Consider the following 17,946-nt stretch of genomic DNA (forward strand, 5'->3'; position numbering starts at 1 on the left):
TTCTAAGATACTCCGTTCTACACCAGTTGCTCCTAAAAATCAGGAACAAATCATGTGGAAACTTGGGGCCATAGTGTGGCTGAAATGTGAATAGGTTTTCTAGGATTGGAAACTTCCTCCTGTTCAGTGCCACCTTTAGCCATATTTTATTCTGCACAAAATATGATTTCTCCCCTTCCCCTCCTTGTTCGTAACAACTTCTTCCACTCCAGGGAAACAAAAATGACAGGTTTTACCGACTTGCTGTTTATAATCTGTCAATCTTCACCGGCAAGAACTAGTGTATAGTTTTAGGTTTTGTTTAGGGTACAGTTATGCAATGTTGCTCATTTAAGAGTGTGAGGCATTTTCTCAAATCTTAACCTTTTTAATATATCACTGTCTTTAAAAACAAAAGTTCTGCTCGACCAATCTTCAATCTGAGTTACTCTGGATGTAATCTGGAGTGGTGACTGTTAATCTAGAGTGTACTAAATTGGAATGTGTTTCCTGACATCAGCCCTGCATGGATTGGCTCTAATTTCAAGGTTAATGCCCCCTTGTGCTGGTCTCCTTCCACCAGAGGAAATAGTTTATTTCTATCTACCCCATCTTAAACACCTCAATTGGATCACCCTTCTATACTGAAGATAATACAAGCCTAGTCCTGTGCAACCTGTTTAACTTTTTTAGCCTTTATCTTATTCTGGTGAATCGGCGCTACAGTTCTTCCAAAGACATGATCCTAATTCTGCACCTTCAACAGCACCTGAACCGAGGTCACAGGAGCTGAAAATGGGAGCTGACAGTATGCTGGTTGATTTAAAAAGTAGCGATGGAATTTCGATGGCTGGTCTGCAGAGTACTGCTCTCTTGGAGCTTCAGCATCCGCTGAAAAGTGCCTTAAAGACATCACACATGAGTAGTTCAATTCACCCATGGGCCTTGTTTTGCAAATAGGATCCAGTAGGTTCATTTAAAGGAAAAGGCTGCTTGAAATTGGGTATCTTTCCTCCTCGAGGATCGCAGTGATAGTTATTGAATCGACTCATTCTTTGCAGAGAAATATCGGCAGAGAACGAGCGAGAATCTCAGCAGCTTCAGCATTATTGGTCAGAGGTACGTTACATGGTTCGATGTATTTATCGTCAAGCTGGGACACCGTTGGCTGATGATCAGGACCAATCGCTGGTGCCAGATAAGGAGGGAATGAAAGAGCTGGTAGACAGGTAAGTGATATATGACTTAATTAATCAAATATTTATTGCGCAACTGGTTGAACTGACCATAGTGGCAGGGAATGTAGACAAAGTCACCCCAATCTGACTATATTTGGAATCGGGTTTGCTCTCTGTGTAAAGTGATGCACGTTACATTTTCCAGTGTTTGAGTACTTAATGAGTGAGCAGCCTTTAATGTGCAGCTCACCTGTAGAGTTTGTGACTACAATATCTGTGTCAGAAGTTACTCTGTTAACTGATTTAAATACTGAAAATATCATAGAATCATACAGCACAGAAGGAAGCCATTTGGCCCATTGTACCTGTGCCGACTCTCTGAACGAGCGATCCAATTCATCCCACTCCCTTGCCTCACAGCCCTGCAAATTATTTCTGGTCATTCTTCCTGTGTGAGATTAGACACCGATTGTAGGGGAGTAACTGATTCATAGAATAGAACCATAGAATCGTTACAGCATAATAGGAGCACATCAAGCCCGTGCCGGCTCTCTGCAAGAGCACTTCAGGTAGTCCCAATTCCCATCCTTTCCCTGTAACCCTGTAATTTGTTTTTCTTTCAGGTACTTGTCTAATTCCTTTCTGATTGGATCTGCCTCCACCAGGCTTTCAGGCAGTGCATTCCAGATTCGAACCACTAAGTTTTTCCTCATGTTCCTTTTGGATCTTCTGCCAATCACCTTAAATCTGTGTCCACTGGTTCTCAACCCTTCCGCCAATGGGAACAGTTTCTCTCTTATCTAATCTGTCTAGACCTCTCAATTTTGAACAACTCTGTCAAATCTTCTCTACTCTGAGGAGAACAACCCCAACTTCTCCAGTCTATCCACGTAACTGAAGTGCTTCATCCCTGGAACCATTCTTGTAAATCTTTTCTGCGCCCTCTCTAAGGTCTCCACATCCTTCCTAAAGTGCGGTGTCCAGAATTAGACACAGTACTTTAGCTAAGGTCGAACCATGCTTTTATAAAGGTTCATCACTTCCTTGCTTCCTTGCTTTTGTACTCAATGCCTCTATTTATAAAGCCCAGGATCCCATATGCTTTTTTAAACACTTTCTCAACCCGCCCTGCAACCTTCAACAATTTTTGCACATATACCCTCCTGGTCTCTCTGTTCGTACACCCTCTTTAGAGATGTACTCTTGTGTTTATGTTGCCACTCATTCTTCCTACCAAAATGTATCACTTCACACTTTTCTGTGTTAAATTTCATCTGCCACATGTCTGCCCATTCCACCAGCCTGTCTGTCCCCTTGAAGTCTATCCCTATCCTTCTCATTGTTCACTGTACTTCCAAATTTTGTGTTATCTGCAAATTCTGAAATAGTGCCCTGTACACCTAAGTCAAGGTGTATCAAGAAAAGTAGTGGTCCTAGAACTGATCCCTGGGGAACACCACTGTCTACCTTCCTCCAGTCCGAAAATCAACCATTCACTACTACGTTCTGGTTCCTGTCACTGAGCCAATTTTGTATCCATGCTGCCACTGTCACTTTTATTCCATGGGCTTCAACCTTGCTGGCAAGCCTATTCTGTGGCACTTTATCAAACGCTCTTTGGAAGACCATGTATACATCAACCGTATTGCTCTCATCAACCCACTCTGTTACCTCATCAAAACAATCAAGTTAGTTAAACATGATTTGCCTTGAAGAAATCCGTGCTAGCTTCTCTTAATTAATCCAAACTTGTCCAAGTGTCTGTTGATTTTGTCCCAGATTATTGTTTCTAAAAGCTTCCCGACCACTGAAGTTAAGCTGACTGGCCTGTAGTTGCTGGGTTTGTCCTTGCACCCTTTTTTTTTTTGAACAAGGGTGTAACATTTGCAATTTTCTTCTGGCACCACCGCCGTATCCAAGGAAGATTGGAAGGTTATGGCCAGTTTCTCCGCAGTTTCCATCTTAACTTCCCATAGCATCCAAGGACGCATCCCATCCGGTCCTGGTGACTTATCTACCTTAAGTACAGCCAGCCTTTCTAGTACCTCAATCAGTTATTATCCCATCCAATATCTCAACTACCTCCTCTTTCACTATGACTTTGGCAGCATCATCTTCCTTGGTAAAGACAGATGCAAAGTACTCATTTAGTACCTCAGCCATTCCCTCTGCCTCTATGTGTAGGTCTCCTTTTTGGACCTTAATCGGCCCCACCCCCCCTCTTACTACTCGTTTACTATTTATATGCCTGTAGAAGACTTTTGGATTCCCTTTTATGTTAGCTGCCATTCTATTCTCATACTTTCTCTTTGCCTCTTATTTCTTTTCTCACTTCCCCTCTGAACTTTGTACTCTCAACCTGACCCTTGTTTTGTCTTACTCTCTATCTCTTTTGTCATAAGGGAGTTCTGGCTTTGGATGCACTACTTTTCCCCCTCGTTGGAACGTACCTCAACTGTACCCGAACCATCTCCCCTTTAAAGGCAGCCCATTGTTCAATTACAGTTTTTCCTATCTATCATTGATTCCAATTTACCCGGGTCAGGTCCGTTCTCATCCCACTGAAATTGTCCCTCCTCCAGTTATGTATTTTGACTGTAGATTGCTCTTTGTCCTTTTCATAGCTAACCTAAACCTTATGATAACGTGATCACTGTTCCCTAAATGTTCCCTGACTGAACTTTGATCCACTTGACCTATCTCATTCCCCAGAACCAGATCCAGCAATGCCTCGTTCCTCATTGGGCCGGAACCATACTGATCAAGAAAGTTCTCCTGAACATACTTCAGAAATTCTTCCCCCTCTCTGCCCTTTATTACTATCCAAGTCTATATTGAGATATTTAAAATCTCCCATTATCACTGCTCCATATAATTCTTACACCTCTCCGTAATTTCCCTGCAAATTTGCTCTATATATAAAATTATTGGAAAAAATTCTGAAGGACAGGATAAATCTTCATTTAGAAAGACACAGATTAATCAAGGACAGTCAACACGATTTGTTAAGGGAAGGTCATGTCTGACTAACTTGATTGAATTTTTTGAGGTGGTAACAAGGAGGGTCGATGAGGGTAGTGCGCTTTTAGCAAGGCAATTGGTAAGGTCCCACATGGCAGACTGGTCACGAAAGTTAAAGTCCATGGGATCCAGGGCAAAGTGGCAAGTGGGACCTTCTCAAAAATTGGCTCAAAGGCAGCAAGCAGAGGGTAATGGTTGATGGGTGTTTTTGTGACTGGAAGGCTGTTTCCAATGGGGTTCCTCAGGGCTCAGTACTCGGTCCCTTGCTTTTTGTGGCATACATCAATGATCTAGACTTAATCATACCCCCTATATTCAAGAAGTTTGCAGATGATACTAAAATCGGCTGTGTGGTTGATAATGAAGAAAGCTGTAGATTTCAGGAAGATATCGATCAGGTGGGCAGAACAATGGCAAATGGAATTCAATCCTTAGAAGTGTGAGGTAATGCATCTGAGGAGGGCTAACAAGGAAAGGGAATACACATTGAATGATATCACACTGAGAAATGTAGAGGAACAAAGGGACCTTGGAGTGCATGTCCACAGATCCCTGAAGGTAGCAGGCCGGGTAGATAAGGTGGATAATAAGGCATACGGAATGCTTGACTTTATTAGCCGAGGCATAGAATACAAGGGCCGGGGGCGGGGGGTGGGGGCGGTGCTGTTATGCTTGAACTGTTTCAAAGACTAGTTAGGCCACAGCTAGAGTACTGCGTGCAGTTCTGGTCACCGCTTTACAGGAACGATGTGATTGCACTGGAGAGCGTACAGAGGATATTATGAGGATGTTGGTGGGAATGGAGAATCTTAGCTATGAGGACAGATAGGATAGGCTGGGTTTGTTTTCCTTGGAACAGAGGAGACCTCATTGAAGTGTGTAAAATTATGAGGGGTCTAGATAGAGTGGATAGAAAGGGCCTATTTCCCTTAGCAGAGGGGTCAACAACCAGGGGGCATAAATTTAAAGTAATTGATAGAAGGTTTAGAGGGGATTTGAGGGGAAATTTCTTCACCCAGAAGGTTGTGGGGGTCTGGAACTCACTGCCTGAAAGGGTGGTAAAGACAGAAACCCTCACCACATTTTAAAAAGCACTTGGATGTGCACTTGAAGTGCTGTAAGCTGCAGGGCTATGGACCTAGAGCTGGAAAGTGGGATTAGGCTGGATAGCCTCTTGTTGGCTGGCATGGACACGATGGGCAGAAATAGCCTCCTTCTGTGCTGTAAACCTCTAAGTGTATGATATCCTTCCCTCTCATAGGTGGGCTAAGAGTACACCTAGTAGTGTAATGGCACCTCTCTTGTTTCTTAACTCTACCCAAATAGATTCTGTCCTTGACCCCCTCCAGGATATCCTCTCCAGAGCTGTAATATTCTCCTTAATCAATACTGCCACCCCACCTCCTCTCTTTCCTTCCCTATCTTTCCTGAACATGATGTATCCAGGAATATTTAGTCCCCAATCCTGCCCTTTTTTGAGCCAGGTCTCGGTTATCACCACCACATTATATTCCCATGTGGCTATTTGCACCTGCAGCTCACCTTATTTACCACACTTCGTGCATTTACATACATGCACTATCTTAGACCTCCTTGTATTCTCTTAGTCTGACCCCACCTATCTCTTACTCTGGTGCTATCTGTATCTCCCACTCTCTTGTGCACCATTTTTCTCCTTTCTAATAGTACATCATGGTGGTGGTACCCAACCCCCTGCCAAATTAGTTTAAACCATCCCCAACAGCATTAGCAACCCCCCCCCCCCGCCCCCCCCTCCCCCCCCCAATGAGCATATTGATCTCGGCTCTGTTGAGGTGACACCCATTAGGCCTGAAGAGGCTCCACCTCCCCCAGAGTTGGTCGTAATGTCCCAGGAATGTAAGCCCTCCCTCCTGCACCATCTCACTAGCCACGCATTCATCTGCTTTATCCTTCTATTTCTAAACTCACCAGCACGTGGCACTGGGAGTAATCTGGAGGTTACTACCTTTTGAGGTCCCGCTGTTTAATCTCTTTCCTGGCTCCCTTAAATCTGCCTGCAGGACCTCATTCCTCTTTCTGTCAATGTCGTTGATGCCGATATGGACCACATTCTGGCTGTTCACCCAATGCACTGCAGTGATGCCAGCTGCTGCTCAAGTTCTGAAACCCACAACTTGAGCTCTTCCAGTTGATGACACTTCCTGCACATGTGGTTGTCCAAGACACGGGAAGCGTCCTGGAATTCCCACATGGCACAGGTTGTGCATCCATAGGAACTGAGCACAATCCTGATCTGCAGCAGCTACTCTAATGGGAAACTAACCATTTCTTTCTCTCTCTCTCTCTCTCTCTCTCTCTCTCTCTCTCTATAAAAGTCAACTTTGCAAAATGGTCCCAGCGCCGCAGTCCAGGCAGGCCTCCTATCTTTAGTGCAGCACTATCTTCGTCAGAAAGCTAATTGCTTGTAGAACATTCACCACAGGTTAAAACTAACCAAATGTGTTGTGCCATAGACTAGTACGTGATGCTGGGACTTCCACTTGAGTGAGCAGAGCAAGATATCAGTATTTCCTTTTCATTTTCTCTGAGCTGATAACTTGATCTAATTCAAAGCTCCTGTTTACTAAAGAGTAATGCAATCTTTACAGTATTCTGGTTGATGATTCTTACATTAAAATTAAGGTGAAGCTATTAAATTGTCAATATATAACTTAAAATTATGGCTTAATTGAACTAAAACACAGTTTTTATATAATTTTAATTACTTAAAACAACAGCAATGAGACTAGTCCCAAGCATGGAGGATTAGCTATGAGGAAAGATTAGAGAAAGGATGATGTATTTAAATAGCACCTTTAATGTCTTTAAGATGTGCCAAAGTGCTCACATCCAATGAAGTATTTTTGAAGTGTACCTGCCATTTTAATGTCGGAAAATGTGGTAGCCAATTTGCATTCAACATGATGCCACTGTATGTATATATGTATGTGATTTCAGTTCCACACAACAGGCACGTTTATGGTGAGATTATTACTTCATGAATGTGTGAAAAGTGGGTGGAAGCCTCTGAGATATTTTGGCCTCCTGCGCACCGCCCAATTTTAATCGCTTCGCCATGGGTGGCCGTGCCGTCAGCTGCAAGGCCTTAGCTCTGGTATTCTGTCCCTAAACCTCTTGGCCTCTCTACCTCTCTCTCCTCGTTTTAAGACGCTCCTTAAATCCTACCTCTTTGACCAAGCTTTTGGTCATCTGCCCTAATATCATCATGTGTGGCTTTGTGTGCAAATTTTGTTAAATAATGCTTCTGTGAAGTGCCTTGGGACACTTTAGTACATTAAAGACACTATATAAATGCAAGTTGTTGTAGAAATGCTCATCGGTGCTCGCTCAGTTTAGCGTACTGCCAGAGGGGGAGCTGTTTCCTCCCCCTCAAACCTGTGGGTGCTGAGGCCAATGAAAGCACTGCTTACTGCTGCATCAAATGCAATCAGTTATCTCCGTACTGATCGTCCTGGGAGCTCTCTGCTCTCTCTGGCTGAGCTGAGCCAAGAGGGTACTGAGCAAAAACTTAAATCTCATTATTATTCGAGGTTGGACTTGAACACGGGTGGAAGGTCTGCGTTCTCTTGCTTATGCTAACAGATGCATTTCTTGGCGATGAAAAATAGTTCTAAATTGGAAAAGCAAAAAGAATTAATTAACAGCACTTGTGCATAAGGGAAAATTACACAATGTCTTAATAAATTTGTAAACTGCATTCTCGAAAGGTCATTCTAAGAATAAAATGTACTGAAGCAACCTTGTGAAACCTGTCGGGAAAGGAAATGCAAAATACTATTAATGCTGAAATGATAGAATCATACAGCACAGAAGGAGGCCATTCAGCCCATTGTGCCAGTGCCAGCTCTTTGAAAGGGCTATCCAACTAGTCACGCACTCCTGCCCCTCCCACGTAGCCCTGCTAATTTTTCCCTTTCAAGTACATTCCCTTTCGGAGGTTACTGTGCAATTGGCTTCTATCACTTTTCCGGGCAGTGCATTCCAGATCATCATAACTCGCTGTGTAAAAAAAAAAAAAAAACTCTCCTCCTCTCCCATCTTGCTTTTTTTTCCAATTACCTTAAATCTGTGACCTCTGGCTACTGTCCACCCACTGTCATTGGAAACCGTTTCTCTCTATCAAAGCCCATCATAACATGTCTATTAAATCTGAAACAAAAACGAGAAATGCTGGAAGGACTCGGCAGATCAGTAAGCATCGGTACAGAGACAGATGAATTAACGTTTCAGGTGTGGAGCCTTTGACAGAACTGGAAGAAATTGCAGATGAGCATTTTAAAACAAGCAAAGGGAAGGGAGCGGCAAATGCACGCGCATCCAAACAGATTTGCCTGTAAAGTGGAAAACAGGAAGTGGTTAAATGGCTGAAACAATATTAACATGAGACAATGGGAGAGCTAGAATCATAGATAGTACAGCACAGAATCTGCACTGGCTCTATCAAAGAGCAATCCAGTTAGTCCCACTCCCCGGCTCTTTCCCCACATCCCTGCATGTTTTTCTCCTAAAAGTATTTATCAATTTCTCTTGAAGGCTACTATTGAATCTGTATCCGCCACCCTATCAGGCAGTGTATTCCAAATCCTAATCACTCGTGTGAAAAAGTGTTTCCTCATGTCGCTTCTGCTTTTGCCAATCACCATCTGCGCCCTCTGGTTATCAAACCTGTGGAAACCATTTCTCTTTATTTACTCTATCTAAACGTTTCATGATTTTAAACACCTCTATCAAATCTCTTCTTGGCCTTCTCTGCTCCAAGGCGAGCAACCCCAGCTTCTCCAGTCTATCCACATATCTGTAATCCCTCATCCCTGGAACCATTCTTGTAAATCTCTTCTGTACCGTACCCTCGCCAAAGCCTTTACGTCCTTCCTAAAGTGTGGTGCCCAGAATTGGACACACTACTCCAGCTGGGGCCGAACAAGTATAACTTCTTGGCCTTTGTACTCTATGCCTCGATTTATAAAGCCCAGGATCTCATCTGCTTTATTAACTGCTTTGTTAACCTGTTCTGCCACCTTCAAAGATTTGTGTACTTGCACCCCCAGGGCTCTGTTCTTGCACCCCAGGTCGCTCTGTTTTTGCACCCCCTTTAAAGTTGTACCTTTTTTAGATTTTGTTTTAACTCTTCATTCTTCATATCAAAATGTATCACTTTTCCACGTTGAATTTTACCTGATGTAAGAAATGGAAGACATTTACACGAGGCAGAGAAGGTGAATAGCCGAGGGTCGGGCAGGTCAAAATGGAAGCACGTAAAAGTAGAAAAACCGTGGCAAATTGGCCACCTTTTAGAAATGTGGTTGGACTTGGTTTTGAACGAAGGGTACAGTGCTTTATGAAAAATGAAGTTTAGCACAGAACAATCAGCTTCCAGGAAAGGTTATTTTAAAGTTTGCAAATAAAACCTGACGGGCTGTGCAGCTTTGTACGAGAACGCATTCTACCCCAGAGCAGCAGTAGCCTGGCTTGTCGTCCCGGTTCCTCACTGGATAGTTTCCCAACATGAGGAGGAGCTGTAGAATTTATTTCCATCGACAATATTCTGCAGGAAGGGGGGTTGCAATTCGGGTGCACTCTGCCAACACTTTACCTGCACACACATCCAAGTGTTGCGCATACATGTATCTCATTTAGTTATAAACTTAGGATACAAAAGTTAATAAATCGAGAATCTCATGGTAGTATTGGTTGAATCGCAAGACTAGTCTTTCCTCTTTCCATGTTGTCTCCCCTCAGGCTCGAGCATGTTTCTGGATGTGCTTTCCTGCTGTTCTCCAGTTGCACGGTTAGCTCGATTTTGAATAGTTTGCTCTGTTAAGCCCCATTTGTTTAACGCAAAGTTCTTCTAACCTAGCCAACTACATTAAATGATACAAAACAAAATACGTTTATACTTGCAGCAAAAGGCAACTTGCATTAGCAGTACCTGATGAACTAAAACTTGGCCTCATACATGTAGTGAATGGGATGCAGCATGTCTCGGGGCTCACCAGCTCTCCTCTTGCTCTCTAACTCCAGTACCTTATTTCTAATGTTCCCTGGGTTTGCTTAATTATTTTTATACAGAGGTACAATTTTTTTTAATGAAAAAAATCAAGACTTGTAATAAATCATTAATGTGCGTTACTGTTTTTTTTTTGTTCCTTCGGCCTTAGGCTATGTGAACGGGACCCATACCAGCTGTACCAACGCTTAGAGCAGCAGGCCAGGGAATATGTTCTAGAAATGAAGGTACGCTTACTGCGACATCTGTCACTGGGATCCAAAGTCACAACTGTGGTGCAGGGCCCGCCGCAGGCTCATCAGTTCATCTCGCTCCTCCTGGAGGAATACAGCGCACTCTGTCAAGCTGCTCGCACAATCAGCACCTTCCTTGTCACGCTGGTAAGTTGCAAAAACAAGCCGTTGCCATAACTCTGCGCGCGGGGGCAAAGATATGTATGCCTCGAGACATTCCCAAACAACGACCGGCAGGAAAAGACCAGCAGGTCCTCCAGGCCTGCCAGGCACGTCCATGATATCCGGAGCCTCGTGATCAGCCGCATCCCATCCCCCAGCCTCCGCCCAAACGTGACATTTATCTCTTTACTTTCCAAAAGTGTATGATACTGAAATGTCAAATTGTCGCGATACTGTTGACTTGGATAGTGACCCGAAAACGTGGGATTAGTTTCAAATATTTGAGTGGTTAAAATTGTCTTCTTTAGCTTAGTGCTCGTTCGGGTGTGGAATGGGACTTCATACAATCATAGAATTTTGTAACACAGAAGGAGGTTGTTCACTTGTGCCAGTTCCCTGATGGAACTATCCATTTAGTCCCATTTGCCTGCCCATTCCCCATATTTTTCTTTTTAAAATACTGATCAATTTCTCTCTTCTAAGGTATTGTAGATTCTGCTTTCACCCATGTTTCTGGTAAAGCGTTCCATGTCCCAACAACCTCTGCACAAAAGAATCCTCAAATCCCTACAGTTGGTAACTTACTGACAAGTAGAAATAATTTCCCACCATCTATTTGATTAAAAAGCTTCCTAATTCTGAACACTACCTATTAGATGTCCTCTTAAACTTCTCTATTCTAGTGAAAAAAGAGCTCCAGTTTCTCTAGTCTTTCCTCATAATTAAATCTCATTCCTGGGATCATCTCAGTGAATCTCTTCTGCAGTCTCTCCATGGCATTAACATCCTTCCTAAAGTAGGGCACCCAAAAATGGACAAAACATTCTCACCGCAGCCCAACCGATGATTTGACAGATTTAGCATTATCGCTTTGCTTTTGCACTCTATGACCCTCTTTACAAATCTTAGGACCTTGTATTTCTTTTTGCAACTTTCTCAATTTGCCTTTCCACTTAAACATTTGTGTTTCTGAACCCCTAAGTTTTTATGCTCCTAAACACTTCTGCCATGTTCTGTTTATGGCTTCTTATGCTGCTTCCCAAAGTGTGTCACCTCATATGCCATCGATCTGCCCAGTTTGCTAATCAGCCTCTGTTCTGCTGAAGTCACTTGCAGTGCTCTGCAGCATTAACCACAATCCCTAGTTTTGTTCTCCTGTTGTCCTGGCCAATGTTGATCCTCCAACCAACATTATCACAAAACAGATCATCTGGTCATTTGTCCGTTTGATATGTGTACAGATTGGCTGCCACATTTGTTGACAAAATTGCAGGTAAGCAAAAACAGATACACCGCTTTGGGTACTGTTGAGGGGAATGACTCATCAGGGGAGGGCAGCAGCAGCCAAGTTCATGGCACCGTGGCTGGCTCTGCTGCACAGGAGGGCAAGAAAAAGAGTGGGAGAGCGATAGTGATAGGGGATTCAATTGTGAGGGGAATAGATAGGCGTTTCTGCGGCCGCAACCGAGACTTCAGGATGGTATGTTGCCTCCCTGGTGCAAGGGTCAAGGATGTCTCGGAGCGGGTGCAGGACATTCTGAAATGGGAGGGAGAACAGCCAGTTGTCGTGGTGCACATTGGTACCAACGACATAGGTAAAAAAAGGGATGAGGTCCTACGAAACGATTTTAAAGAGCTAGGAGCTAAATTAAAAAGTAGGACCTCAAAAGTAGTAATCTCGGGATTGCTACCAGTGCCACGTGATAGTCAGAGTAGGAATCGCAGGATAGCGCAGATGAATACGTGGCTTGAGCAGTGGTGCAGCAGGGAGGGATTCAAATTCCTGGGGCATTGGGACCGGTTCTGGGGGAGGTGGGACCAGTACAAACCGGACGGTCTGCACCTGGGCAGGACCGGAACCAATTTCCTAGGGGGAGTGTTTGCTAGTGCTGTTGGGGAGGATTTAAACTAATATGGCAGGGGGATGGGAACCAATGCAGGGAGACAGAGGGAAACAAAAAGGAGACAAAAGCAAAAGACAGAAAGGAGATGAGGAAAAGTGGAGGGCAGAGAAACCCAAGGCAAAGAACAAAAAGGGCCACTGTACAGCAAAATTCTAAAAGGACAAAGGGTGTTAATAAAACAAGCCTGAAGGCTTTGTGTCTTAATGCAAGGAGTATCCGCAATAAGGTGGATGAATTAATTGTGCAAATAGATGTTAACAAATATGATGTGATTGGGATTACGGAGACGTGGCTCCAGGATGATCAGGGCTGGGAACTCAACATTCAGGGGTATTCAACATTCAGGAAGGATAGAATAAAAGGAAAAGGAGGTGGGGTAGCATTGCTGGTTAAAGAGGAGATTAATGCAATAGTTAGGAAAGACATTAGCTTGGATGATGTGGAATCTATATGGGTAGAGCTGCAGAACACCAAAGGGCAAAAAACGTTAGTAGGAGTTGTGTACAGACCTCCAAACAGTAATAGGGATGTTGGGGAGGGCATCAAACAGGAAATTAGGGGTGCATGCAATAAAGGTGTAGCAGTTATAATGGGTGACTTTAATATGCACATAGATTGGGCTAGCCAAACTGGAAGCAATACGGTGGAGGAGGATTTCCTGGAGTGCATAAGGGATGGTTTTTTAGACCAATATGTTGAGGAACCAACTAGGGGGGAGGCCATCTTAGACTGGGTGTTGTGTAATGAGAGAGGATTAATTAGCAATCTCATTGTGCGAGGCCCCTTGGGGAAGAGTGACCATAATATGGTGGAATTCTGCATTAGGATGGAGAATGAAACAGTAATTTCAGAGACCATGGTCCAGAACTTAAAGAAGGGTAACTTTGAAGGTATGAGGCGTGAATTGGCTAGGATAGATTGGCGAATGATACTTAGGGGGTTGACTGTGGATGGGCAATGGCAGACATTTAGAGACCGCATGGATGAATTACAACAATTGTACATTCCTGTCTGGCGTAAAAATAAAAAGGGGAAGGTGGCTCAACCGTGGCTATCTAGGGAAATCAGGGATAGTATTAAAGCCAAGGAAGTGGCATACAAATTGGCCAGAAATAGCAGCGAACCTGGGGACTGGGAGAAATTTAGAACTCAGCAGAGGAGGACAAAGGGTTTGATTAGGACAGGGAAAATGGAGTACGAGAAGAAGCTTGCAGGGAACATTAAGGCGGATTGCAAAAGTTTCTATAGGTATGTAAAGAGAAAAAGGTTGGTGAAGACAAACGTAGGTCCCCTGCAGTCAGAATCAGGGGAAGTCATAACGGGGAACAAAGAAATGGCAGACCAATTGAACAAGTACTTTGGTTCGGTATTCACTAAGGAGGATACAAACAACCTTCCGGATATAAAAGGGGTCAGAGGGTCTAGTAAGGAGGGGGAACTGAGGGAAATCTTTATTAGTTGGGAAATTGTGTTGGGGAAATTGATGGGATTGAAGGCCGATAAATCCCCAGGGCCTGATGGACTGCATCCTAGAGTACTTAAGGAGGTGGCCTTGGAAATAGCGGATGCATTGACAGTCATTTTCCAACATTCCATTGACTCTGGATCAGTTCCTATGGAGTGGAGGGTAGCCAATGTAACCCCACTTTTTAAAAAAGGAGGGAGAGAGAAAACAGGGAATTATAGACCGGTCAGCCTGACCTCAGTAGTGGGTAAAATGATGGAATCAATTATTAAGGATGTCATAGCAGTGCATCTGGAAAATGGTGACATGATAGGTCCAAGTCAGCATGGATTTGTGAAAGGGGAATCATGCTTGACAAATCTTCTGGAATTTTTTGAGGATGTTTCCAGTAAAGTGGACAAAGGAGAACCAGTTGATGTGGTATATTTGGACTTTCAGAAGGCTTTCGACAAGGTCCCACACAAGAGATTAATGTGCAAAGTTAAAGCACATGGGATTGGGGGTAGTGTGCTGACGTGGATTGAGAACTGGTTGTCAGACAGGAAGCAAAGAGTAGGAGTAAACGGGTACTTTTCAGAATGGCAGGCAGTGACTAGTGGAGTGCCGCAAGGTTCTGTGCTGGGGCCCCAGCTGTTTACATTGTACATTAATGATTTAGACGAGGGGATTAAATGCAGTATCTCCAAATTTGCGGATGATACTAAGTTGGGTGGCAGTGTGAGCTGCGAGGAGGATGCTATTAGGCTGCAGAGTGACTTGGATAGGTTAGGTGAGTGGGCAAATGCATGGCAGATGAAGTATAATGTGGATAAATGTGAGGTTATCCACTTTGGTGGTAAAAACAGAGAGACAGACTATTATCTGAATGGTGACAGATTAGGAAAAGGGAAGGTGCAACGAGACCTGGGTGTCATGGTACATCAGTCATTGAAGGTTAGCATGCAGGTACAGCAGGCGGTTAAGAAAGCAAATGGCATGTTGGCCTTCATAGCGAGGGGATTTGAATACAGGGGCAGGGAGGTGTTGCTACAGTTGTGCAGGGCATTGGTGAGGCCACACCTGGAGTATTGTGTACAGTTTTGGTCTCCTAACTTGAGGAAGGACATTCTTGCTATTGAGGGAGTGCAGCGAAGGTTCACCAGACTGATTCCCGGGATGGCGGGACTGACATATCAAGAAAGATTGGATCAACTGGGCTTGTATTCACTGGAGTTCAGAAGAATGAGAGGGGACCTCATAGAAACGTTTAAAATTCTGACGGGTTTAGACAGGTTAGATGCAGAAAGAATGTTCCCAATGTTGGGGAAGTCCAGAACCAGGGGTCACAGTCTGAGAATAAGGGGTAAGCCATTTAGGACCGAGATGAGGAGAAACTTCTTCACCCAGAGAGTGGTGAACCTGTGGAATTCTCTACCACAGAAAGTAGTTGAGGCCAATTCACTAAATATATTCAAAAGGGAGTTAGATGAAGTCCTTACTACTCGGGGGATCAAGGGTTATGGCGAGAAAGCAGGAAGGGGGTACTGAAGTTTCATGTTCAGCCATGAACTCATTGAATGGCGGTGCAGGCTAGAAGGGCTGAATGGCCTGCTCCTGCACCTATTTTCTATGTTTCTATGTTTGTTAGCACTTTGCAACATCCTGCACAATAAATGCAAGTTCTGTTCTCTGAAAGCTGAGCCATAGTACTCAACCATTCCTTCATTCTCCATGTGAAAGATTTGCCTTTTCATTTCTGATCCATTCTACCCTTCAGGAACACAAGGACAGGGCGAGGCCATTCAGCCCATCTAGTCTGCTCCTCCATTCAATTAGAAACATAAATAAAAGCAAAATAAAAAAAAAACTGTGATTGTTGGAAATCTGAAATAAAAACAGAAAATGTTGGGAAACACTCAGCAGGCCAGGCAGCATCTGTGGAGAGAGAAACGGAGTTGCCCTAACTCTGTAAACTATTCCTCATTTTTTTTTTAATAATCTCGTTCTAGTTTATTTTATTAGCTACCAATCCTTCATGCCTCCTTTCTAATCTTTTTTAATTTCAACTCTATTTTCTATACTTCACTCGATTTTATTTTGTATGATAAGCCCCTCACTTTGTTGTGTGTCTCTTTATTAATGCTCATTTTAATTTAACTTAAATCTACTCATCCAAGGAATTTCAGCTTATGCGCAGCCTTCTTTGCTCCATGATCATCCTTGTGAAAGTTTACCATGTTTGTCCTCTTGTCTTGTCTGCCAGACTTTCCAGTTTATTTTGACTAGCTCCCTTTCTCTGTTGTTAAAATGAGAAAATCAGCAACTGAAGCAAATTAAATCAGTTATCAGCTGTCTTTGAGATTCATTCCCTGTCCAGTGATTCAATTAATCTGGAAGAACCAATCACTGTTCTCCATCCTTGTGATGTCATAATTTTATTACTTTTTATTTCTCATTTTGTCCTCTTGATAGGACCTGTAATAGCTGCAGGCTGGAGCTGCCTCCGTTGTCAGCAAGATGATGATGTTTAAATTTCCCTCCAGCTGTTCCAGGCTCGTGCTGCTTCTGTTGTCAGGGAGATGTTGATGGTTAAATCTCCCTCCAGCTGCTCCAGGCTCGCACTGCCTCCATTGTCAGCGAGACGCCGATGTTTAAATCTCCCTCCAGCTGCTCCAAGCTCGTGCTGCCTCCGTTGTCAGGGAGACACTAATCAATGAATAGTCAGCATGAATTTCAAAAGTGAAAGTCTTGCCTCACTTAATTTTTCGAAGAGGTAACAGAGAGTAGATAAGGATAATGCAGTCAATGTAATTTATCTAGATTTTCAAAAGGCCTTCGATGGACAAGGTCATGGAATGTGGAGTCAGGACAAGTAGCAGAATGAATCGCGAGCTGGCTTCAAGACAGAAAGCAGAAAGTAAATAAGGATAACCAAAAGGTAGCTATTCACAGTGGCAGAAGGTGGGTTGTGATGTTCTACAAGAATCAGTGCAGGGACCACAGTTGTTCACCACTTGTATCAACGATTTAGATATTGGAATCAAAAACACAATTTCTAATTTTGCGAATTACACTAAATTGGGGGTGAGAGTCAATACTGAGGAAAACAGCATCAAATTATAGGAGGACAATTAAACTTGCAGAATGGCCATATAATTAGCAAATGAAGTTCAGCACAGATAAATGTGAGGTATTAGATTTTTGGTAGGAAGAATAGGGAGGTGCCAGTCTAGGGGCAGGGATCTCTGAGTACAAATACACAAATCACTAAAGCAAACCAAGCACGAGGGTTTATTTTTAGAAGGATAGAATTGAAAAGTAGAGAAGTAACACTAATCCTGTATTGAACCTTGGTTAGACCACACTTGGCGTACTGCCAACAGTTCTGGTTGTTCTGTTTAAAAAAAAAAGGATATAGACGGACTGGAGAGATGCTCAGAAGATTTACATGGTGATACCGGAAGTGCGAGGGTAGACATATCGGGGAAGGATGAACAGGCTGGGTCTCTCTTCTCTTGGTGGGGGGGGGGGAGGCGGGGGCGGGGGGAGGCTGAGGGGTTACCTAATAGAGGTCTTTAAAATTATAAAAGGTTTTGTTAAAGAGCAGATGCAGAGAGAATGGGCCCAATTTTCCGCCCTATGTTTTAAAAAAAAGGCTCACCTTATCTTTCTGGAATAAAAAGGGCAGCGAGAACGTACCTTTGTGATTCTCCGGTCTCCTCAGGACGTCTTCGTGCTCGGCGTGGCGCAGCACGAGGGGTCGGGAGCGGAGCCAGGTCCCGGTACTGAAAACAGTGCTGGGACCTCTACATACATGCTAGAGTGTGCGCGCATGTGCAGTAGTTCCTCTCCCCTGAGGCTGCATGGGAGGAGCCTGAAGCACACCGGCCCTAGCCTTGGCAGAATGGGCTCCCCGGGCGAAGATTGGGACTCGGGCCTCCCTCCCGTTCAGCCCCCGCCCCCCCTCCCATTCATC

The 17,946-nt window shown here is 43.8% G+C and overlaps 1 protein-coding gene across 1 annotated transcript in view; it reads left to right on the forward strand.

Moving 5' to 3' along the window:
- The window catches only part of fam193a (family with sequence similarity 193 member A), a 292,373-nt gene that overhangs the window by 191,606 nt on the left and 82,821 nt on the right, over window positions 1-17,946 (forward strand). The window contains exons 5-6 of the mRNA XM_070877089.1: window positions 1,041-1,208; window positions 10,379-10,607. Of these exons, the coding sequence (XP_070733190.1) occupies window positions 1,041-1,208; window positions 10,379-10,607 (397 nt within the window). The remainder of the gene's footprint in view (window positions 1-1,040; window positions 1,209-10,378; window positions 10,608-17,946) is intronic.

Source organism: Pristiophorus japonicus, chromosome 1 (genome assembly GCF_044704955.1).
Source record: "Pristiophorus japonicus isolate sPriJap1 chromosome 1, sPriJap1.hap1, whole genome shotgun sequence".
NCBI classification, from domain to species: domain Eukaryota; kingdom Metazoa; phylum Chordata; class Chondrichthyes; family Pristiophoridae; genus Pristiophorus; species Pristiophorus japonicus.